We start from the raw sequence: 21039 nt of genomic DNA, 5'->3' as shown, positions 1-21039 counted from the left end.
TATCTATATCAAATAATCCACTTTATTCTTGACCAGGCTACTAAGTACTGTGGCCTTGATTCGACCATTGAAATTAGTAAGTTAGCGATCGCGGAATATGAGACAGACCTCGGCTAGTCTTGTGTTAGACCGCCTGTCGCATAACCAGGTTCACATGCCGCAGGTCCGCTGGCTTTGACGCGTCGATTGACATCACCTTTGACATTCACTCATGTCCGATACAGTACGCTTTAGCTCCTCAACACGGTCATGAACCCCACGCGCACACCTGCTCTGTGGGAGGCTTCGATCCAGTCTTCAGACGAAGCAATTTCCCCGCCTGGAGTCGAGCAGGAAACGTGGGACGCTGAGCTCTTCGAAAGACTCAGTTCCTACCCATTCGAGGACGATCATGAGTTTGCACATGGGCTCTCGATAATTCTCGGCCACCCTGAAATACCAGCGTCAAAGGCCGAGATCGACCGGGACGATGATGTTATGTTACAGGCTAAATGTTTCTACTTCTCGAGGTTAGAACTTTCTACCGAAAACTTAGAAGCTATAGCTCTAACCATGACTGTTTTGCTCTCTTGGTTCAGGAAAGAGAAACTCCCGACTCCCGTGAACGTCGGAAAATACCAACTATGGTTACAAGCCAGACCCACAGCAGCTGAAGCTGCTGGTCCTATAAACCAGCAGCAACTCAACAGTGTGGTATCTGAAGACCGTGCAAATGCGCGGTTGAAGCAAGCAGAACCTGCGTATCCCTCCTCGTTCGCTCATATAGTCGAACTCATTACGACCGGGCAACCCATACCTGGAATTCAGCAGATACCAGACACTATACTCGCTGGCCAAGACACTCCAAGTGCCAGGTCAAGGAGACGGAAGCCGTGGGAGCTGGAAAGCGGCGAGCATATCGGCAGATGAATGACAAGTACGGGCTGATTTCCAAAAAGTTGCTCAAACAGCCAAGTCGACTCCTTGCCTTTAGTGGATGACCAATTGCGTCCTCGTCAGTAGTCCGATATGTCATATTAGTTCATAGCTAACAATAAGAGCTTCTGCAAAGTAGGTAGTACCGGTAAACTGGCAATAATTCATGAATTTGTCGTAAACCAACCTCTCGCACAAGCAACTGTATTTTGACCGCACCTCCCTTGTCTTCTCCTCATACTTAGAACGGCGAATAACAAGAAGCATAGGTAATATAGTATCAACATCATCTTGCTAATTCCTCGGGTCGCTTCTTTTCTTCACCTTTTCGGTTTGCCTCAGGTAGATAGAAAAGAGCTGTCCTGGATCAAGAGCCATAAAAACACGGCATGGTGCTATAGGAGCGCATATGAATGAATGAGGTGTGAAATTCGTCCGACTTGGACTAGATGAATCACGCATCAAGCGCAGCGCAGCCCTTCAAAAGCGTAACGATCAAAGTTGCCAAGTGCAGGCTACTGGGCTTCTACCTGGAACAAATCGACGCAGTAGGTTAGTTTGTAGCTCTCGTCACATGGTTGAAAGAATGGGTCTCGGTCTACTCTTGTTCTTGACATTGTGGTCATCGAAATGGCGGGTAGTTGGGGTTCCACTGAGTTGCGCGACTGAAACGTCCGCCGTGTTGTCCAGGCATCTGGTACCTGTCGTCGCCGAAATTGCCGAAACGATTGACCGAAAGGCCGGCACCTGGCCCGGGACGAGTTGTGTGAGAAGGGTTGCAACATAGCATAGCCACGCGGGAACCGAACTTAGAGCCACGCAAGGACACCATATGTTTTCTATACGTCACGTCAGGATCAAGCACGATGTTATTCAGCAGATGGGTGAATACCTAATATGGCTGGCGACCAACTCACGCTGGTGCGGTGAGGCATTTATCAATATCCATTGAATAAGGTAATTGCCATATTGGTCCCCAGCAACTGAATTAAGTCAGACAGCCATAAACAATGAGTAAGTTAGTTTACGCAAGGGCTTACTATCAATCAAAGGCATTCTCGGGCGATCACTGCGGCCTGTGCATACTCGAGCAAGGTAGCGATCTAGGAACTCGGAGCCGCCAATCTTCAGGCATTTTTCCACAATCTTCGAAGCAAATTGGTCCATGCTGTAATCGACTGACCAAGCAAGAATGTGCTCAACGGCGCGGCTTTTGTCGTGTGGGGCACCATGTTCGCAAACATGCTGGATGCACCAGTTTCCAAACTGGCCGTGGGCAAGTATGTCGATCTTTGATAACACCTCTTCGATAGCAGGGCGCTATGCATCTCGTTAGCAAGCATCCAGCAGGGATCATTGAATGTCCTCTGAGCAGCCTGTTCCAGCTTCTCTAGGTCCATTGAAGAACTTCAGAGAACAAAGAAGAAATGATCAAGTGTCACCTTTTCATCCTCGACGCAATTTTCGAATATGTTCTGCACTACCAAACTTCCCGTCTCGCCCAATGCGACTTCGTGCCACATCCCGCATAGTGCTTCGTTTACTTTACTCATGATCTGCGGGGGTTCTCCACTCCATCGCAATTCGAACAGTTTCTGCCAGACATGGCACGCGTACCTATGAATGACAGTTTCTGGTATTCGCCGCAGAAGTTCATGGACCATGACCGCTTTATGCTCTTCTGGGACGCAGTCAAAGGCCTTTTGTATCACATGGCAACCGAACGGATCCATACTCAGGCTCAGGGTATTCCCTTTGATAGCATTGGCGATTGCAATGATCTGGTCGGGAGTTCCATGTTCGAAGCAGCGTTGGACGAGAAAGTTCCCGAAGCGGTTTACCATGAGCGGATAGGCTTGATGTACAATCGCCTCTATGATTTCATACTTTTGCTCAGTTGTCCCAACCTTGAGCTTTTGTTGTAGGAATATTGAAGCTTGCTGGTCGTTATTACATACGATCTTATCGACTATATATTTCCAATCGCAAGAAACGTTTTTGTCAAGCAGTCGTCGGTAGTTGATTGGTTCCAATGGTGAAATGTATGTTTGGCTGGGATTTGTGCCCACCTATATACATAAGCTCAAGTCAAAACGACAGAAAGGTGGGACGTTTCTTACCGACGAAGATTGCCATGAGTTAGACGTATTGAACTCTGTGGCTGTTGGTGAGAGTGGGGTGCCAATTGGGCGTTGATGGTATGTATGAATTGGATACATTGCAACTTGCTGTTGGTAAGCACCGTTGGACCTTTCCATGGAAGATCTTGAAAGGGTTGACTCGGGACTTGACGCAAAGGCAGCTGGCCATGGAGTACCGTGGCTTGGGAAGCATGGTCCACCACGGCTATTCTGGGTGAATGAGCGCCGCGGACCTGGCCCTGGAGCCTGAAGGTACCTAGCTTGTTCCTCAGGGATATTGGAATCAAGGGTGAAGGATCCCGAGGCCGGTCCTGAGAAAACTCGATGTGATTGAAAAATATCGTGGCTCGGCACGCAAGAGTTTGTACTCGAGCCAGTCCAGAATCTGTTAGAGTCCTCGCTATAGGGACTGTTGCAAGGCAAACGGAATGGTTCTCCATAAGGTCTTTCCTTGATCGGGCTCATGTTTGTGCTCATTGCTTGCTGGGTTGCAGATGTCCAAAATGCCCGATTCCTGTTGTATGCTCCAGCAGAGAGAGCATCAGACATGTCGGACTGAGAGTCATCTTGCGTATTCCAGCCGTCCTCTATAGAGGTAAAGCCTGTCTGTGACGCTTTAAATGCACTTTGCAAATTGGCGATTGTTTGTTCTGTTACTTCTCGTCCATTGAACTCGGCTTCAGAAGGGGGTCCCAGTGCTTGGTCTATAGTATGTTTGATCACTCGAGTCTGGGCTAATTCCTGCTCTTGCAGGGCTATCTTTGAGTTGGCAGCCAGTAGTTCCTGCTTCAAACGTAACACCTCGGCCATGTCGATGTGAACTGCCTGCGACGACTCAGTTTCAACCAGATCAGTTGATGTGCGAGGAATTTCTCCTGATGGTAAACTACTGGGAGACTTGTCAAGGTCTGTATGATCATCACTAAAGTCTGGATTCGTCTCATCGTCAAACATGTGATGGCTATGTCGCTTCAGCAAGTGCTGCTCGCTAGGTATCCTTGAAAACAGGCTCTGGTCCACGGGTAGCTTGGCCTCGGACGGCTGAGGCTTGGGAGAAAGCCTTGCTAATATCCTTTCCATCTCGGTGTGGGTATTTGGGGAGACAATATTGAAATGCTCCAACTTCTGCTTCTAGGCTTGTGAGATTTTGGACTGATGGTATTAGTGGCGAAATTCTGACCTTGCTTGATGGGACATCATGGTAAAAGTCATCTGCCGATGTTTGACTGCCCCCGGGAACAGATGATCTCAGAGACTCCGTCACACTGGCTGGAACCTTGGAATGTGTATGGCTCTAGGATTGATGTATTGCTGTTAGAACTTTATAGCTACTGCGTCGTGTTTTAGAGACTCACTGCGACCTCGTCTCCAAGATTTAGTACATGGAAAGTACTCGCAACACTATGAGGAGGGCCACTGTCGGTGCGGTTCAGCTTGGATGATGTTATTGACATGAGAGACATCATGTGTCGAGTGCCGCCTAATTGAAGTTCTTCAAGATTCGCGACGGTGCACTCGTCCAGTATCAAACGTTAGAGCAGGTGGCTGGAGCAGTTGAGAGTCAATGATGCCAATCGTTCGCAAGGAATGTATAGGTGGTCGTTATTTGAGGATGGACCGGAACGACAATAACTATTGGTAAGATACGACCAGATCCCATCCAGAAAGAGGCAGGGTAGATAGTCACAATATCGGAAAGAGGATATATGAAGCCTTCAGTGTCCCTACCGGCCTGTATACTGCATGTATAGCAGGGTTAGTACTACAATCCGGAAGTAGCGACGGAGAGTATTGGTTGGTACCTATAGTACCTACCTAAGTCAAATAGAATGAAGCCCGAAATAGCAATGGTTGGAGGAAGTCGCGTGCGAAGGGCCGCTGCCAGTGAAAAGTATCTGCGGGGTTCGGTTGGTAAATTAAGGTACCTACCTAGGTAGTGGCATCATGTCTAATAGTATGTCAAAGAAACCGACTGAGGGGGGTGATTATCATTCTCTGCCGATGGTCAGTAAGAGAATGTTGCAACAGCTTGATAGGTACAGTAAGCAGGAGACTGTCCTAAGACCTAAGAAGTGTACTATGTTCTATAGAATACTCTAAGTAGGTTTCCATACTCACATAGTAAGAGCTACACATACATCATGTATGATCAAAAACAAGACTCTGTCGGCGCATAAGTACATACTATGTATATAAGATGGTGCAGCAGTTGTGGGGGGGGGGTGGGGCCTTTGTCCATTTCTGTAGTAACAAATAAGTTTACTTGGGAGAGACAACTTTCTCGAATCATGTTACCAGAATATCTTCCATACCCTAGGCAAGTACGCAAAAGGCATATAATTCTATCTGATTGAATAGAGTATGTATTGATTGTATATAATGTCTAAATGCATGGTTGATGGCCTGTCTATACCTTGCGTACTACATAATGTACCGTACCTGTATACACCTTTATTTTTTCCATTACTGCTGAGATCTTTTGAAGTATATAGAGGGTGGGATGGCTGGCTACTGCAGGTGACAATTTCTTATCGTGGGCGGCGTATCCACAACATATACAGTTCAGAGTACAGTGTACAGTGTACATACAGCATGCACAAAGTAAAAGTATCAACTCACTATTATAAAAAAAATCTATATAGCAGGCCTCAGACTATAATTATATACTAATTAAATAAGCCGGCTATATTTATTTATAAAAAGAATAGTAATTCTGTAAATAAATAAATTAGTAATAATATCTTAAAATAATATATTAAGTTCTTAGGCCCTGCGAGAGTTATTTGTTTATCATACTATTTCACCACTTCAGTCCTTGTAAATTTTTAGACTTTTACTTATTTAGTATATTAATAAGTTTTTTTTCATTATTTATAGTATAATCTATATTTTTATTACTAAATCTATAAGATGTTCTTAGCTGCTTCTACCAGTAGGTCCCGGAGAGTTGTAAAATTCGTGGCCACGGAGGGTAGGTGAAATTAGTCAGCAGGTTAGTTACCTAGTTAACTAACTACTATGTAAGTTAACTTAGTTGACACAAGTTACGGAGTAGTTAACTGCAGATAAAAAATAAGAGATTCGTCATCCAGCACTCCACCGCCGGTCCTGGCAAATGCTACTAACCGGCTACGGATACTACTAGCGTTGCTGGACTAACCCGGATATTCCCTGCGTATCACGTAGTCCTGCTAGGCAACTACCTCTTACAATCCTACAGATCCCTTTCACACAACGAGAGATACTGGCTGGTTGAGCAGTAGTGCTGGTCTTCTACTAGGTACTGCGCCTCCGACCCTTATAAGCGTTTACTTAACTTATCCCATACTTATCTAAAGGCTAGCTTGTTGCCAATTGCTCTGAACTTCCCAAACCTGGCTTCGATGAAGACTACTGATGTTGCCGGCACCTCACAGATTGCGAATGCCACGTCCCTCATTCTTGTCTATTCTCGAAAAACTGCCACTATCTCATCACTGTGGCGCGTGCGATACTCTACCTTCTAGGCGCAAAGATCGGTCCTCGCTCATTAGCTTTGATGACCATTACCCAGACTGCACCTTTTCTGGTACGGTGTTACACTTACCCACTTGCCTTGGACCTAGCTAATATTACCAACAACAGCACCTCTATTGAAATATTAGTACTGATACTCGAATGAGCACGACGGTCGTGACCGGTACTGGGCGACGCTCGTCTGTGTTGCTCTCAGAGCTACAGATGCCAGCAAATACACCCGGCTCACAACCAAAGCACATGACTAGCCCGATAGACAAATTTCCGCCGTTCAGCGACGAGTCGTTTGATACGATAAAGGATTCAAGGGAACACCACTCGGGTTCCTCAGTCAGATATGCGCCGGCACGCTGGGAGCCGCGAAAGACAGGGCAGTTTCCGTACGATGAGAAAGCAGTATTCGCTGGGAATACGAGACAACGGTCAAGAAAGAGCATCAGCGAGACAATCAGCACGATTAGGACTCGCAATGGTAGCGTGAGTGCTAATGCTCAGGAGCTGGCTGAAGCACTGAAGGCACCAGTCTCATACAGGTTAATTGTAATGATGCATGCTTGCTTATATGTCCTAGCTATGCTGACCTGCTTCTAGACTCTCTGTCTCATTTGGTATCTGACCTCGGCTCTGACAAACACCTCCTCAAAATCGATTTTGAATGCACTGCCGAAGCCAATCACCTTAACCATGGTACAATTTGCTTTTGTGTCTTTCTGGTGCCTGTTACTGTCGTCTGTGTCCAGAATGCTACCCTCACTCAAGGATAGCATACCAGCACTTAAGCATGGAATCCACACACCATCGCGCGATATTATTGTTACTGCTTTGCCTTTAGCGATTTTTCAGTTAGCCGGACATATTCTCAGCTCCATGGCTACTTCACAGATACCTGTCTCACTCGTTCACACCATCAAGGGACTATCACCCCTCTTCACGGTCATGGCATATCGTGTGCTATTTCGGATTCGTTACGCCAGAGCGACGTATTTGTCCCTCATTCCGTTAACCCTCGGTGTTATGCTCGCGTGTTCTACGGGGTTTTCCACTAATTTCTTCGGCATTTCATGTGCGCTAGTCGCAGCCCTCGTTTTTGTGTCACAGAACATATTTTCGAAGAAGCTGTTCAACGAAGCGGCACGAGCAGAATCCAACCTTGAGCCGACAAGCCGGCGAAAAATGGACAAGCTGAATTTGCTGTATTATTGCTCTGGTCTAGCTTTTGTCCTGACCCTGCCCATCTGGGTTGTCTGTGAAGGATACCCATTAATATCGGACTTCATGAAGGACGGTGCGATTTCCCTCACAGGAAAAGAGGGCTCTCTCGACCATGGTGCTCTTTTTCTCGAATTCGTATTCAATGGTGTATCGCATTTTGCACAGAACATCTTGGCGTTCATCCTTCTATCTATGATTTCGCCCGTGTCATACTCCGTTGCATCATTGGTCAAGCGAGTATTTGTTATTATTGTTGCGATCGTTTGGTTCGGGAGCTCAACAACCCCTGTACAAGGTCTTGGGATTCTCCTCACATTTGTTGGGCTCTATCTATACGATCGCAACAGCCATGATGATTTAGCCGATCAGAGAGCCAACGCCGATCACTTCCGCGTCAAGGAAACGGTACTTCCGTTGAACGAACGGACACCAGTGAGAGCCAGAGAGCCCACTGGCTTCTCTCCAGCAGCAAGCAAATTTCCGGATCATCAATCCTTGGGCGATTCACTCTCGCATACGAATGACTTGAAGAAGGTGTATGACGGACAGGGCTATGTTCGCCCAAGAGGAAGCAGTACTTCCCGCGCTTGGTTGGCTCCTGGCATCCGGCAACCAGACTACATGGCGCCCTAGTGATTCCTAGGCGTAACTGCGCCTTATATTCCTGTGTTCCCTTGTTCTTACATTTTAATAGCATTTTGCCTTCGGCACACGTCTTATCGGATATTATAATAATTGAGGTAGTAATAATGTTATCAATGTTGCGAGGTACCTAATCATTGTCTGGAGAATGATGAAGGCGCTACGACCATTCTTTTGTTAGATGGCGTGCCTACGACAAGGCTTGGAAAGATATTAGGTCGTGACGATTCCCTACTTTCAAGTGCACATACATGTTATTTCTACATCTAGAATCTGGGTAGCGGCATGTGATGACTGTCTGGAGGTAATGTCCTCAGAGTTGTTGATTTATAGATCTGGTAATAGGTTTGAGAGATGTAGCAACTGTCAGTAAAGAACTATACCTGCATCAGGCTGACTCATTTTCACTGATGTGAAGACGAAAGCAGCCCTAAGGAGCTCCAGCTCAGTGCAAATGTTCTAGGGCTATGTAGCAGAGGAGGAAGAGATATCAGTACCCTGCCTCCTACAATAATCATGCCCGTGAAATGAGTTTATAAGTCTGAAAAGGAAAAGGAAAAAGAAGAAGGTCGGAGGGACAGAGCTTGTTTATAGGGATGAAAGAGGCGTCCCGGAAGATTTATTTTGCCGCGTAACCGAACCAATCCGCGGGCGGCGATTTGCGAGTGACGCCCCGACTCGTGTCTGGCAGAATCCGAGCCAGACCAAAAGTGCTCTCTCCAACAAAGGACCTGTCCTGCCACCCTGTTACTACCTACTCTCCAGGTGGATGCCGCTCTTGTTCACCCTTATCACATTTGACTCTCCTCACATTATGCGGCCGCAGCTGTATCGTGCGGCCGCCCGGCTCATCCGGGTTCCAAAGGTCAACCATCTCAGGACCTTCGCAACGACGTTCCCTCGCTCTGCCGAGGTGGAACTCACTATCGGTCAGTCTCTGCGATGTTGAAGCCACTTCAAAATGCCTCCACTAACGCATCCCTTCAGATGGAAAGAAAGTTTCGGTAGAAGGTGACTCGGTCTCCCTTGTGCAGTCTCTGAATTCTTTTCTTACATGACTTGAACAGCTGGCTCGGCTCTCATCCAAGCTTGTGAAAAGGCAGGTGCGACAGTACCCAGGTAAGAATAAGTACTCAATGAAGACATGGTGAACGCAAATTAGCTGACTTGAATAGATATTGTTACCACGAGTAAGCCGCCATCATTATAACGTCTTTCATAACAGAATGACACGCTTTGCTAATACCATTCCAGGAAGCTTTTGATTGCAGGTAACTGTATGTCTGAGCTCGGATAATTTTCTGTTTCGATACAAATATTGATTTTCTCACAGGCCGTATGTGTCTCGTCGAAGTCGAACGGGCCCCTAAGCCTGTGGCATCATGTGCTTGGCCTGTGCAGCCTGGCATGAACGTCAAAACCAATTCGCCACTGGTGCATAAAGCTAGGGAAGGAGTGATGGAGTTTCTTCTTGCCAACCATCCCCTGGATTGCCCAATTTGCGATCAAGGTGGAGAGTGTGATCTCCAGGACCAATCTATGCGGTATGGTGCTGACCGTGGACGTTTCCACGAGGTCGGAGGCAAGCGTGCTGTCGAAGACAAGAATATCGGGCCTCTTGTCAAAACCTCTATGAATCGCTGTATTCACTGTACGCGTTGTGTTCGATTTATGAATGATGTTGCCGGAGCCCCCGAACTCGGCACCACCGGCAGAGGAAACGACATGCAAATCGGTACATACTTGGAGAAGAACCTCGACTCCGAGCTTTCTGGCAATATCATCGATCTTTGTCCAGTTGGAGCTCTTACCTCCAAGCCTTACGCTTTTCGTGCTCGCCCCTGGGAATTGAAGCACACTGAGTCTATTGACGTGCATGACGCTTTGGGGTCGAACATAAGAATAGACACTAGAGGCATGGAGGTGATGCGGATACTTCCGAGGCTGAACGATGATATCAACGAGGAATGGATCAACGACAAATCTCGGTTTGCTTGTGATGGCCTTAAGACTCAAAGACTCACCACGCCCCTAATTCGTCGGGAAGGGAAATTTGTTCCCGCGACTTGGGAGCAAGCTTTGTCCGAGATTTCATCAGCCCATCAGCGACTTCATGTGACGGAAAATGAGTTCAAGGCTGTTGCCGGGCACCTTGTCGATGCCGAAACCTTAGTGGCCATGAAGGATCTGGCCAATAAGCTTGGGTCCGACAACCTTGCTTTGGATCAGCCAGGTGGCAGTTCCCCGGTTGCGCACGGTGTTGATGTTCGCTCCAACTATCTTTTCAACTCCAAGATCTATGGAATTGAGGAGGCCGATGCAATCCTTTTGGTCGCCACGAACCCTCGCCATGAAGCTTCCGTTCTCAATGCGCGTATTCGCAAGCAATATCTTCGCTCAGATCTTGAAATTGGGCTTGTTGGCGAGGAATTCGAAAGTACTTTCGAATTCGAGCACCTTGGGGCAGACGTTTCCGCTTTGAAAGCTGCTCTTTCTGGAAAGTTCGGAGAGAAGCTTTCTATGGCCAAAAGACCTATGATCATCGTTGGCAGTGCTGCGGCCGAACACCCGGATGCCAAAGTGATTTTCGAGTCCATCGGCAATTTTGTAGAGAAACACGCTAACAACTTCATTACTTCGGAATGGCAAGGATACAACGTTCTCCAACGCGCAGCATCCCGTGCAGCTGCCTATGAAGTAGGCTTCACTACGCCATCTCTAGAAATTACCCAGAGCAAGCCCAAGATGGTTTGGCTTCTTGGTGCTGATGAAGTCGCCCAGAGCGAAATCCCTAGTGACGCCTTTGTCATCTACCAAGGGCATCATGGTGATAGGGGCGCTCAGCTTGCGGATGTTGTTCTACCCGGCGCAGCGTACACTGAGAAGTCAGGGACCTACATCAACACAGAGGGTCGTGTCCAAGTTACTCGAGCTGCAACTTCTTTGCCTGGGGCTGCCCGCGATGACTGGAAGATCATACGTGCTGCCAGTGAATTCCTTAACATACCTCTTCCTTACGATGATATTGAGGCCCTGCGCGACCGTATGGAAGAGATCAGCCCTGTCATGCGCCGATATGACGTGGTTGAACCAACATCGTTGAGCTCATTGAGCAAGGTCCAACTAGTTGATCAGAACAAGGGCACTCAATCCACTAATACGCCTTTCAAGAAAGTCATCAATGATTTCTATTTTACTGACTCAATTTCCCGGAGGTACGTGCTTAACATGCCCCCCACCCCTGATGCTTATCGCTTGAGGTAAATTGCTGTTTGTGGTCTAACTCTATCTCAGTTCCCCGACTATGGCTCGCTGCTCTGCCGCTAAGGCTACCGGAAATCCGGAGACAAACTTCATGGCTGCTGGGGAGATGTCCTCGAAGGCTTTGTACGGCTAGATGTCAGGTTCCTCACTATTACTCCGATTTCTACTTATTGTCTGGTGGTCTAGGCGTTGTCGTTGTAACACCTAAACAATTTGTTTCCTTATTGCTTTTGCCCTAGTCCAATGTTATTATAGTTGAGTACTGTGCTTTCGCTTCGCGTTGTCTTGAAGCTCCCAATCACGCCAAGATAAGTCTCAAACCACACCAGCAGTGGTCAAGTTGTACATAAGAAAATCTGAATGATAGCTGGAGGTACTGCAAGCCCGGAATATTCTTATCTCAACGCTGGGATATTGTCTGTCAAATGTGTGTCTACATTGCACAATAATTAGTTAAGATCCGCTACGCTTGGATTCCCTCCAAAGGATCATGCAGAAAGCAAGTACCAATCAAGAACCACATTTCTATTGCCTAAAATGGTCTGGAGCTTTGGCTGTTAGTTTTATATCATAATTCATCATCATCCGTTTCCCCCATGCTGTCCTTGGCTTCTTTGTTTTCATGTCGATCTATTCGTACAGTAGCTGTCGCATTTCCCCTCGTCCTCGGAAAGGGAAGCTCTCGTCGCTGTGGAGTCAATTGTTTCTTGCTTATGGACTGCGAATGAGTTTGTTGTGGACCAGAGTTGCTTATCCGAGGATCATGACTTGGCAGGGGTCGCATGTCTTCGTCAGTAGTGGACTCATCTTCTTCCCCTGAAGGCCGCTGCATCAAGGGTGGCTCATTGTCTGTGCCTGAATCTGTGCCTGAGACCGCTTTAGAGCTATCGTGGCGCTTAGCCCGGTCATCTTCCGAATCTTCGAAGCCGGTACCACTTCCCAACACCTCATAGGACGGTGTCGAAGCTGAACCATTCGCTCGCCTCTTAGCAGCAGTAGTTTGCCTAGATCCGCCCGATTGTGTTTCTTGAGTTCGGAACTCTATTAGTTGCTCATTTGTCAGCTTAGAGATATGTAGCATATCGCGTTTAGCACCTACCTTCCTCTGGAGCAACCTCCGTGGTGGCTATTACGCGCTGTTGGTTGCGGATTTTCAACTTTTTCTCATTGAGAAGCTGCATCAAGTTGTTCATTAGCTGTTCTTCGTGCCGATTCTTGGCGCCTATGAGCTCGTTAAGCTGGACATCGAGATCTTTGATGGTCTGTTCAGCAGCGCGGTAGCGATCCAGGAGGCTTGAACAACGTCTTTCGAGGAAATCAGCTCTCTCTGCCGAAGTAGAAGTCCAGTCATAGAGGTGGATGGTCTGTTCGTCGTTTTGCTTCAATACTAAAGTCCCGAATTTTTGCTTGGTAACGTCAGGGGGGCACTTGGTGGAGGCGGGATTAGACTTGAACATACAGTTATTGTTTGTACTCTCTTCCGTATCACGATTTTTATCTCTTTATCCTGGATTTCGGAGCCACTTATGATGGCTAACGCTTCTAGCCCTACAAATAAATCCTGCTCCTTCCCACACTGTTCTGCTTGTCCAAGCACATGGAGAATGATTCGAGTCCAGTCGTCTTCGGTACCTTGATAATTCTTTGAGCGATACGAGTTGAGGTGAGACTGCCGTACTATCAGCGAATAGCATTAGCATATGATGCGACTGATAGAAGAGGCAGGTTTCCCTTCACTTGGAGGATAGCACTCAACATACCTGCCCCAGTGAACGGACACTCTCCTTCTGTCCCAACAAGATCCAGATCTAGTGCGGAAGGACCACGACGGGTAACGTGCAGCAGTACGCACGCTTTGGGTTCATCGGATCTCGGAAAGCGCAGAATCCGCGGGGATAGGTCACTGTTATTGATAGACATATTGGTCTACAGATTTGATGTCCAGAGGGAAGATCATAAGACACAGCTTGCTGCTTGCCGGTGAAATATAGGATAAGATATCTTCAGTCCATTTGACGGGTCTTTGCTGGGCACCCTTTGATATGTCCCGTATTGAATCATGAGGAGCGATAGTTAGCTAAGTTCACTTACTAAGCATTATAGGCAACACTCTTGACTCCGTCAGAATAGACCCCCAGTGATTTGATGTATTTCACTTACTATGCCCGGGTGCCTTGAGAACGTAAATGTGGGCCAGTGGCAACTTTTTATGACCGCCTTCATTTACCTTTACCGCTTCCTCTATAGGCATGATCTGAAGCTCTTCCACGAATGCCAATCATGGGTTGTGATAAAACCGGCAGATCTCAAATTATCTAATCCAGTTCCACTTTTACGTTCTCAAGGCACCCTACCGAGTAGTCATGTTCCGTAACTAACTTAGTTAACTTAACTAACTAGGTAACTAACTATCTTAACTAGCTAGTTAAGTTAAACTTGGTTAGGTGTTATACCTTGTGGGATGTAGGCAATGAGGTCTTGTACGGTTTACAACCTTACCGCCTGCTCTCTTCGGCTGCTCTGCCGCCCTTCGCACAGACTCCCGCACCCCATCAAAACACTACAGACTGCGCGCTTATTATCTATACATACAGAGTACTCCGTATATGTTCTCGTACTAGCAACTCTACCACTGACGTACTCAGTAAGGTCATATACGATTGTCAGTGAAGCTTTAATTAGTACTTTCAGATCTGCCGGTTTCATCTCAAGCTGTAAGTATCATTTGCTAAAGAACCTCAGATCATTTCTGTATAGGAAGCGGTGCGAGCTGAGATAGAGGCGATAGATCGATGGCAGTGGCAAAAAACAACAATCGTAAAGAACCGAACCGAGTGTATTCAAGTCCCGGTAGTAGCCATCAAAAGATCTATTCATAGCGGTCGACTTCGTCCCTTAACATCCATCAACATCCATCAACAACAGGGGTGAGAAGACGTCCAAAAGTAACTTGTTTGCTTGATTGGCAAGTGACTCACTCTACGCACTCTGCGCTATTAAAACCATACCGAGCAATAGAGACTTAAATGGTCATAAACTTGATGGCTATCACCGCCCATTACGGGTGTCCGGCGGAAATTTTTACCAAACTAAATGCTAAGGAGATTAGCGATGCTCGTTAATATCTGATTTGTGATTGCCGCCTTGCCCCTATTTCACGTGGATAATGTTCAGCGCATAGTTCTCAGTGGGTGGGTGCATGGTTTCTAGCCTTCAAGTTCTTTATACCCTTACTTCAGATAAGGTGCTGCACATTACCCAAGCGGAATCCGTCCAGCCGCCGTCGCCTCCACCACCACCATTACCACCACCATTACCACCATTACCACCACCACTATCACGCGCCTACTACCTTGCACGGCTAGGAGTGCTACGTAAGGTTTCGTGGATCTCGTATACTGGACTCGTCCACAGAGTCCTATCTTTTCAATCTTGTGCAAACATGTCAACTTGACGGCTGCTAAGACTGCAAATCCTATATGTTCAATATCAGCTCCAAGCATATCTCACCGTTTTGATTATAACCCTCCTGTCCTCCATCTCATTTCCATGCCACTTCATCATTGACCTACACGAGCAATCACAGGCTGGGCTAAAGGGTATTTTGTTTCTGCTATTGACGCTGCGTATAGGAGCATCTGCCGATCGACTGGTCCTCTCCCGCGCGGGATGACTCGCTTCCTTCAATTTCGTGTCAGCGCTGGAGTGCCCTGAGCCTGTCATCAATCTTTAAAAACACCCTTGACATTGTGTTAATTTTCGCAGATGGTCTGTTACGCGGAACATGGCTGCTTTGACCCTCGAATTACGAAGTGGCGACGAGGAATCGATCGAGTGTTGGGATGACGATGAAGACCTGCAATGCTTTGAGGGATTCCAGCTGCGCGCGGCATCAAGTGCGACCTCTGTGACAAACTCATCGGCCCATCATTCAGTGCATCGGGACTCCATATCTTCTCGTCGCTCTGCACGCTCTGATTTGGAATCAAACGGCGGTGGCGATGAGGACTGGCAAGTCCAGTTGCTGGACAACGATGAGGTGATCACTGAAGAGGCTATTGCCTCTGCCAAAAATGCCGGAATACCTCTGCCTATAAATGTCCCTAAATCAGCCCTTGTTGGTGGTACCATCAAACGCCTTGGGCGGAGGAAAACAAACACAAACACGGTCGACGATTGGGCTGATGACGTGGATTTTCCTGGTCCCGACGGAATACTGCAGTTGAGAGGGCCTCTGGATACGTCTTTTCCTGAGGCGCTACGACAAGTCAGCTCCGCTGCAGTGAGTCCTATCAAAGCATCGGCGTCAGCTACATGGGATAATGACATCTCAACGCGATTACAACCGGCCTTGTCAATCCCGGCAATCCCCCGAATGGACGACGATACGGACGACGCTCATGATATCCCTACAATCAAAGTTGCGAGACCTCGTGCGCCGGGCAGGCCCTCGCTTTTCAATAATTTCATGCTTCATAAGGACTACTGTTCAGGGGACGATTTCGAGCAAGACTTTGAATTGCCAAACGGTGATCTACCGCTGCGACTTACTCCTCGAAAGGCCAGTGCAGGGCCTCTGAGCCCTTCTACAGAAGAAATCGAGTTAGATTGGTCCGAAGGCAGTATTGGGGTCCGGTTTGGTGGGATCACTAGCGAGCATCGATCGAACCCATCAATTATGTCTGTTGTGAGCCCGAGCGCTTCTAGCTGTCTCACGGCTGAAAGTGAAGACGACGGCCTCGATGGTCTCGTTATTCCCGAAGAGCCTTTAGACTTAGAATCTTATTTCAAAAAACGGGGAGGGCCTGTAGATCAGGACCTGGCTTGCGCAAAGCCTCCTTGTGTCAGTCAAGCTTCAAACAAGAGTGACGATTTTTTTTCCGGACTTGAGATTGAGGACGGACTATTTGATCCTCAAAGGCTTTCGATAAACCCCAATATCAAGTGCAAACCCGAAAACTCTCGGAGTCCTGTGCGACACTCCACAACGACTCTCACGTTCACTAACATGACAACATCTCCTAAATCTCGGATTCCGCGTCTATCCGGTCCCGATCGCCCACACTCGACACATTTAGAGACTGTCTCGGAGAGTGGTGCGCCTCTTTCACAGTTCAGAGAATTACAGACCCTAGTTGGGAACCATTCAGCACAATATTCTGTGTCCAGCCTCCCTTCTGTTCAGCAATCTTCGACGTCTCATCGACGGCACACAAGTCGAATGAACAAGGAACCTTTTGCAAGCGACGGTGTCCCTTTCGGCAGGTATCTGGCCTCGAAGCGTTCAATGCCAACAATGCGTGATGCACAGCACAGCGCCACGTCGCCCTTGGGTCAATGTCTTTCCACCTACTCGGATGTCTCAAGTTCAATGTCCAAATCTATGCACCGTCCTAAAACCCCAGTAGATCGCTTGGACGGCGTGAAACAGCTCATGCGAAAAGCACAAGTGCCATTCATCCCTGCTGGAGCGTCAGAAAAGCAGTCGCACCATGCAAGCCTTAAAATCCACCGTCAAAATCGTCGAAATAATCTTGACAGTTCGAACGATTCCTTCTTTACAAGCTACGCCGCTCGATCCTCGCGAAATCGTCACGACATGTTTAGTAGGAGTCATTCTGAATCTAGTCCAGAGGCCTTGACCACTGTTACTAAACGGACACTCACTCGGCCAACTCGACGGCGGAATTTTGGAGATGGATCGGAATTGGCTCTGTTCGATGATTTGCCTACATCTACCTCTGCGGAAAGTAGATTTGTGAAACATCCCTCCGGACGGGGTGTCCCACGATCATTCAGAAATAGGCTGGGTCGCAACCCGACTGTTTCTCCCAAAGCAGAAGCAACCTCCCGGTCAACTTTCAGTAACTTGGGCGCATCTCTCAACTTCGATAATACCCCCAGATTTGCACGAGACACTAATGCATCAAGAAATGCAAGGGAACAGCGCATAGCCTCTTTGTCATTTAATTCCAAACTTCGCGAGAGCCACCCACTTCCTCCTCTTGGCTCGAACGCAAGAACCTCCAATATCTCCCGGATGCCTTCCAGCTCGGTTGCCAGCAGAGGCAAAAAGGGTAAAGCTACTGCGCTGCATGTTTCTAGGCCCCATCTAATTAAGCCACTGGGCACCGGTGTACAGGAGGCCAAGTGTAAGTCAGGCTTTCCCGCGCGGCAAGTGAGAAAACCGTCGCTAATGATTTTACACTTCAGCGATTAATGGTATGCGATACAATCCGAAATCCTTCTCTTGGGAGGGGAATGAGAGCTCTGTTCGTGCCTTTGAGACAAGTGCACCAAAATCTCCAAAGCCAACACCCGCTCTCATCACAAATATCGGAGCCATGCAGAATGTGCAGGTTGTTGGCGGGATGGTATTTGACCCGCGACGTATGTGCTGGCTGAAACTGGCGCCGTCGCAGCCCGGGCAGGATGGGTTGGTAGCTGTTCAGGACGAAGATGATGTCTTTGCTGGTCTCGATGACTTGAAAGAAAGCTCTGGCATGGTAGGTGGGCGATCATCAACTAATCATGAAGACCTTTGCCTTGCAGCAAGCGGAGACGACCGAAGCTACGGCGACTCCTCAGACGAATGGCCCATGACGGAGGAATTTGATGTTGGGCCCGAGTTCATCAGGAGACAGCGCGCTGAGGAAGAGAAATGGAGGCGCAAGGTGGAAAAATGGACGAGTCTTGATTGTGCAAAGCTCGGAGATGGCTGGAGATGGGCTATCCGAGATCTGGTACGCTTTAACGGCACTGTCAATACCCCGGACGTTCACCATGTATGAGAGGCTATTTCCGCGGTTGCGGCCAAGGGTAGGCTGGTAGATCGAGGTACCACATCTGCAGCGGTGCGACTCAATTCTGCTGCCACGTGATCAAAATCTGTGTCCACAGCGTGCCCGTCGCATGAGGCCCTATAATGCCATATTCATGCTTATTTATACGACGTTATGAAGAAAATGTGTAGTTTTTTGTCCTTGATGGATTGACGAATACTGTACTTACATTCACCTAGCTAGGCAGACATACATCATTCATACAAAGTCTGATGAATCCGAGACATTCCGCACTCTTGAGGGTATGCGGAACTTTAGGTACTGGCTGGATAAAGCAAATCTTCATAATCTCAGTTGGTCATACAATGTTACGTCAGGTGGGATATATCAGCATGGGGCTTTCGGTGGTTAGGGAACACCGTACGTCATGTTGCGATGGTTGATCTATAAACATACGTTTTTGAGTGGCTTATCTGGATTCTACCCAAATCTTCAAAAGCGTAATGAAGACCTGGATCTTAACTCCGGGGGATTTGGGGGGGAGGGAGGCCGCAGCCCGGGGCCCCAGGGCTAGGTCATATTGCTTTCTAAGGAGTAGGTACGCCCCTGCAGCAACCTTTCTCAATGTCCTGTGAGCCAAAGCACCACTCCATAATCTTGTTCTACTTCAACTTCGTTCTTCAATCTCTCAATACGATGGTTATGGTCACTCCGTAAGCATTAGGCACGCCCGGGTGGCGTGCGGTCCCTAGTGCGGTGGATAATTGCTCCTGTTGATGAATGCCACTGCTATCCATGATTATGTACGCACTGTACACTCTAGGATGTTTGCCTATATGCGACAAAGCTCTGAACCGAGCAGCAGAGTTAACATGCCCTGTGCCAATTCTAGCTTGTATTCACAAGCCGGGCTGCCTGTCAGCCAACACAGGTAAGACGTAAGTCAACTAATGGCTCGACCGCCCTGTAAAATTACCGGCTCATCTCAGATGCTTAGAATGGGTTACTCAACACTGATAACTACAGTATACAGATCTACTCCTGTTGCTTGAGTAATCGTAGGTATTATACTTGTGCAGCGAGATATGACATGCTGTATATACTGTCTACGCTGTAGTTATACACTTTTCACCAAACACCTTATGCCTTCGCCCTGATTGCGGCCAACACTTTGGCTGCCTCTCCGATAGCTGCATGGGTTTGTTTGCCAGGTTCAAGAGGTATATAATCCACCATTGATCGCCCTGCCGTGCACTCCCTCGTATCAGCTGCCCTTCTCTGATCTTTCCACTGTGGAAAGGCGTGATAGCACATGAAATACAAACCAAGGTGTACTGTATATTACTATGCCTGCTTAAGTAGCCGTACACCCCGATCACGGATAGAATAAGGGTTTTTAGAGGTTGCTGTGGTCAACAGAGTACGGTGACGAATGCTGATCACATCACAGCCACGATTACTCATGGCATAGTGATAATGATAGCGTAGATCATTATAGGTGTTAGCAGTTATGCTGTAAACGCGCCTACAATTAGAGGGCATCGCTCGATTTGTTATCCACGATGGCCACGCCTCCCTCAGTCCTAAGGAGACAAACATAACTCTTCCCGGTAGCATGGAAGATGGACGACACTTGTGGCGTAGCGGCTCGATCTGAGGGCTATTGGCTACGAACTGCCAGCAAGCCCCAATAGCCCAGGGCTTTGCATGTACAACAAGTCAGCTCCTCATCATAACCTGAATCATACACTGTCTGATGCAGTACCCTGAATCCCAAATTAAGTAGCAAAATTCTGCCCCTGGGGCTAGGGACAACAGGTAGACGGTGGGAGACCCGATTAGTGAGGAAGGTCAGGGAGAAGAGCAGAAGAATTATGAGGGATAAGGCGGGAGAACAAAATAAGGCGGAACCCTGTTCATGGGTCCAGTCCTATAGTCACCCTGAGGTTCGATGCAGTAGCCCGGCTACCTGCATGAAAAGAATCGTCTCATCTCGCTCTCGGCCATCGCGGCTCGTGGCTCTTAAATGTGGCTATTTGGAAATCGACTAGTTCATCTGGGAGCTTCTGATGGCCTAAAATACCCAAAGCCGATTGCTTTTGTGCTGCCGTGAGCAAGAACTCCCATAGATTCCTACAATACATTTTCAAGTCGGTTGTAGCATACAGCTGAAGTACTACAGGAGCCTCCTGGTGGCAGGGGCTGGGACGTTGGCATTGGAGTTCGAAGAACACGTAACGCGAGAAGCTTTTGTCCAGCGTAACGCGACAAAGCCCTTTCGGGTGAATCAGGCACCACTTCCCAGTGGGGGACGTATGGCCTCTGTTACCTCTCGATCCAAGCTACCAACCGCCCGGCATGATCTCTGATCACTTCGGCATCATGTACTTGAGGCGCCAGGGATAGCGTAGGGAAGCAACCTGTAAAAATCGAGTTAACTATGGAGTACGATATATCCCGGAGCCTAGATGGAAACATTACGCATCCTATTTGCTCGGGCAGTACAAGGTTATCAACATGGTACTCTGCGTCTTAGGCCCGACGCTGAGCGTAGAAAGCGGAAATAC

General features: G+C 47.9%; 7 protein-coding genes across 7 annotated transcripts; 4 read left to right on the top strand and 3 right to left on the bottom strand.

Annotated features, from left to right (window-relative positions):
* The first annotated feature begins 3 nt into the window (after window positions 1–3).
* On the top strand, window positions 4–1064 carry BO66DRAFT_386750 (DUF5572 domain-containing protein). Its single transcript, XM_025646202.1, has 2 exons — window positions 4–509; window positions 579–1064. The coding sequence occupies exons 1-2, from the start codon at window positions 250–252 to the stop codon at window positions 907–909; spliced, it is 591 nt and encodes a 196-aa protein (XP_025497686.1). The 5' UTR covers window positions 4–249; the 3' UTR covers window positions 910–1064.
* A 295-nt stretch (window positions 1065–1359) lies between these two features.
* Window positions 1360–4642, bottom strand: BO66DRAFT_259192 (Pumilio-family RNA binding repeat protein). Its single transcript, XM_025643031.1, has 7 exons — window positions 4412–4642; window positions 4237–4350; window positions 3036–4187; window positions 2358–2984; window positions 1956–2235; window positions 1808–1898; window positions 1360–1754 (listed from the first exon to the last, which is right to left on the bottom strand). Exons 1-7 carry the CDS (start codon window positions 4520–4522, stop codon window positions 1538–1540), a joined length of 2592 nt encoding a protein of 863 aa, XP_025497685.1. The 5' UTR covers window positions 4523–4642; the 3' UTR covers window positions 1360–1537.
* A 1697-nt stretch (window positions 4643–6339) lies between these two features.
* Window positions 6340–8573, top strand: BO66DRAFT_386743 (putative ER to Golgi transport protein (Sly41)). Its single transcript, XM_025646201.1, has 3 exons — window positions 6340–6624; window positions 6681–7112; window positions 7164–8573. Exons 2-3 carry the CDS (start codon window positions 6714–6716, stop codon window positions 8415–8417), a joined length of 1653 nt encoding a protein of 550 aa, XP_025497684.1. The 5' UTR covers window positions 6340–6624; window positions 6681–6713; the 3' UTR covers window positions 8418–8573.
* A 667-nt stretch (window positions 8574–9240) lies between these two features.
* On the top strand, window positions 9241–11823 carry BO66DRAFT_337668 (putative NADH-ubiquinone oxidoreductase, subunit G; the record flags this gene model as incomplete). Its single annotated transcript, XM_025644337.1, has 7 exons — window positions 9241–9355; window positions 9414–9437; window positions 9494–9545; window positions 9602–9616; window positions 9681–9703; window positions 9760–11641; window positions 11721–11823. The coding sequence occupies 7 exons, from the start codon at window positions 9241–9243 to the stop codon at window positions 11821–11823; spliced, it is 2214 nt and encodes a 737-aa protein (XP_025497683.1).
* A 312-nt stretch (window positions 11824–12135) lies between these two features.
* BO66DRAFT_259104 (uncharacterized protein) lies at window positions 12136–13005 on the bottom strand. The gene has a single exon (XM_025643028.1). It carries the CDS (start codon window positions 12769–12771, stop codon window positions 12259–12261), a length of 513 nt encoding a protein of 170 aa, XP_025497682.1. The 5' UTR covers window positions 12772–13005; the 3' UTR covers window positions 12136–12258.
* Window positions 12607–13858, bottom strand: BO66DRAFT_396645 (uncharacterized protein). The gene is made up of 3 exons (XM_025648525.1): window positions 13451–13858; window positions 13150–13367; window positions 12607–13096 (listed from the first exon to the last, which is right to left on the bottom strand). The coding sequence occupies exons 1-3, from the start codon at window positions 13608–13610 to the stop codon at window positions 12779–12781; spliced, it is 696 nt and encodes a 231-aa protein (XP_025497681.1). The 5' UTR covers window positions 13611–13858; the 3' UTR covers window positions 12607–12778.
* Window positions 13859–15309: 1451 nt separating this feature from the next.
* On the top strand, window positions 15310–18690 carry BO66DRAFT_259108 (putative cytokinesis regulator (Byr4)). Its single transcript, XM_025643029.1, has 2 exons — window positions 15310–17842; window positions 17904–18690. Exons 1-2 carry the CDS (start codon window positions 15475–15477, stop codon window positions 18479–18481), a joined length of 2946 nt encoding a protein of 981 aa, XP_025497680.1. The 5' UTR covers window positions 15310–15474; the 3' UTR covers window positions 18482–18690.
* Window positions 18691–21039: the final 2349 nt, after the last annotated feature.

This window comes from Aspergillus aculeatinus, assembly GCF_003184765.1.
Source record: "Aspergillus aculeatinus CBS 121060 unplaced genomic scaffold BO66scaffold_97, whole genome shotgun sequence".
NCBI lineage: Eukaryota > Fungi > Ascomycota > Eurotiomycetes > Eurotiales > Aspergillaceae > Aspergillus > Aspergillus aculeatinus.
The sequence above is the reverse complement of the archived record's forward strand: the minus strand, read 5'-3'. Positions and strand labels throughout refer to the sequence as shown.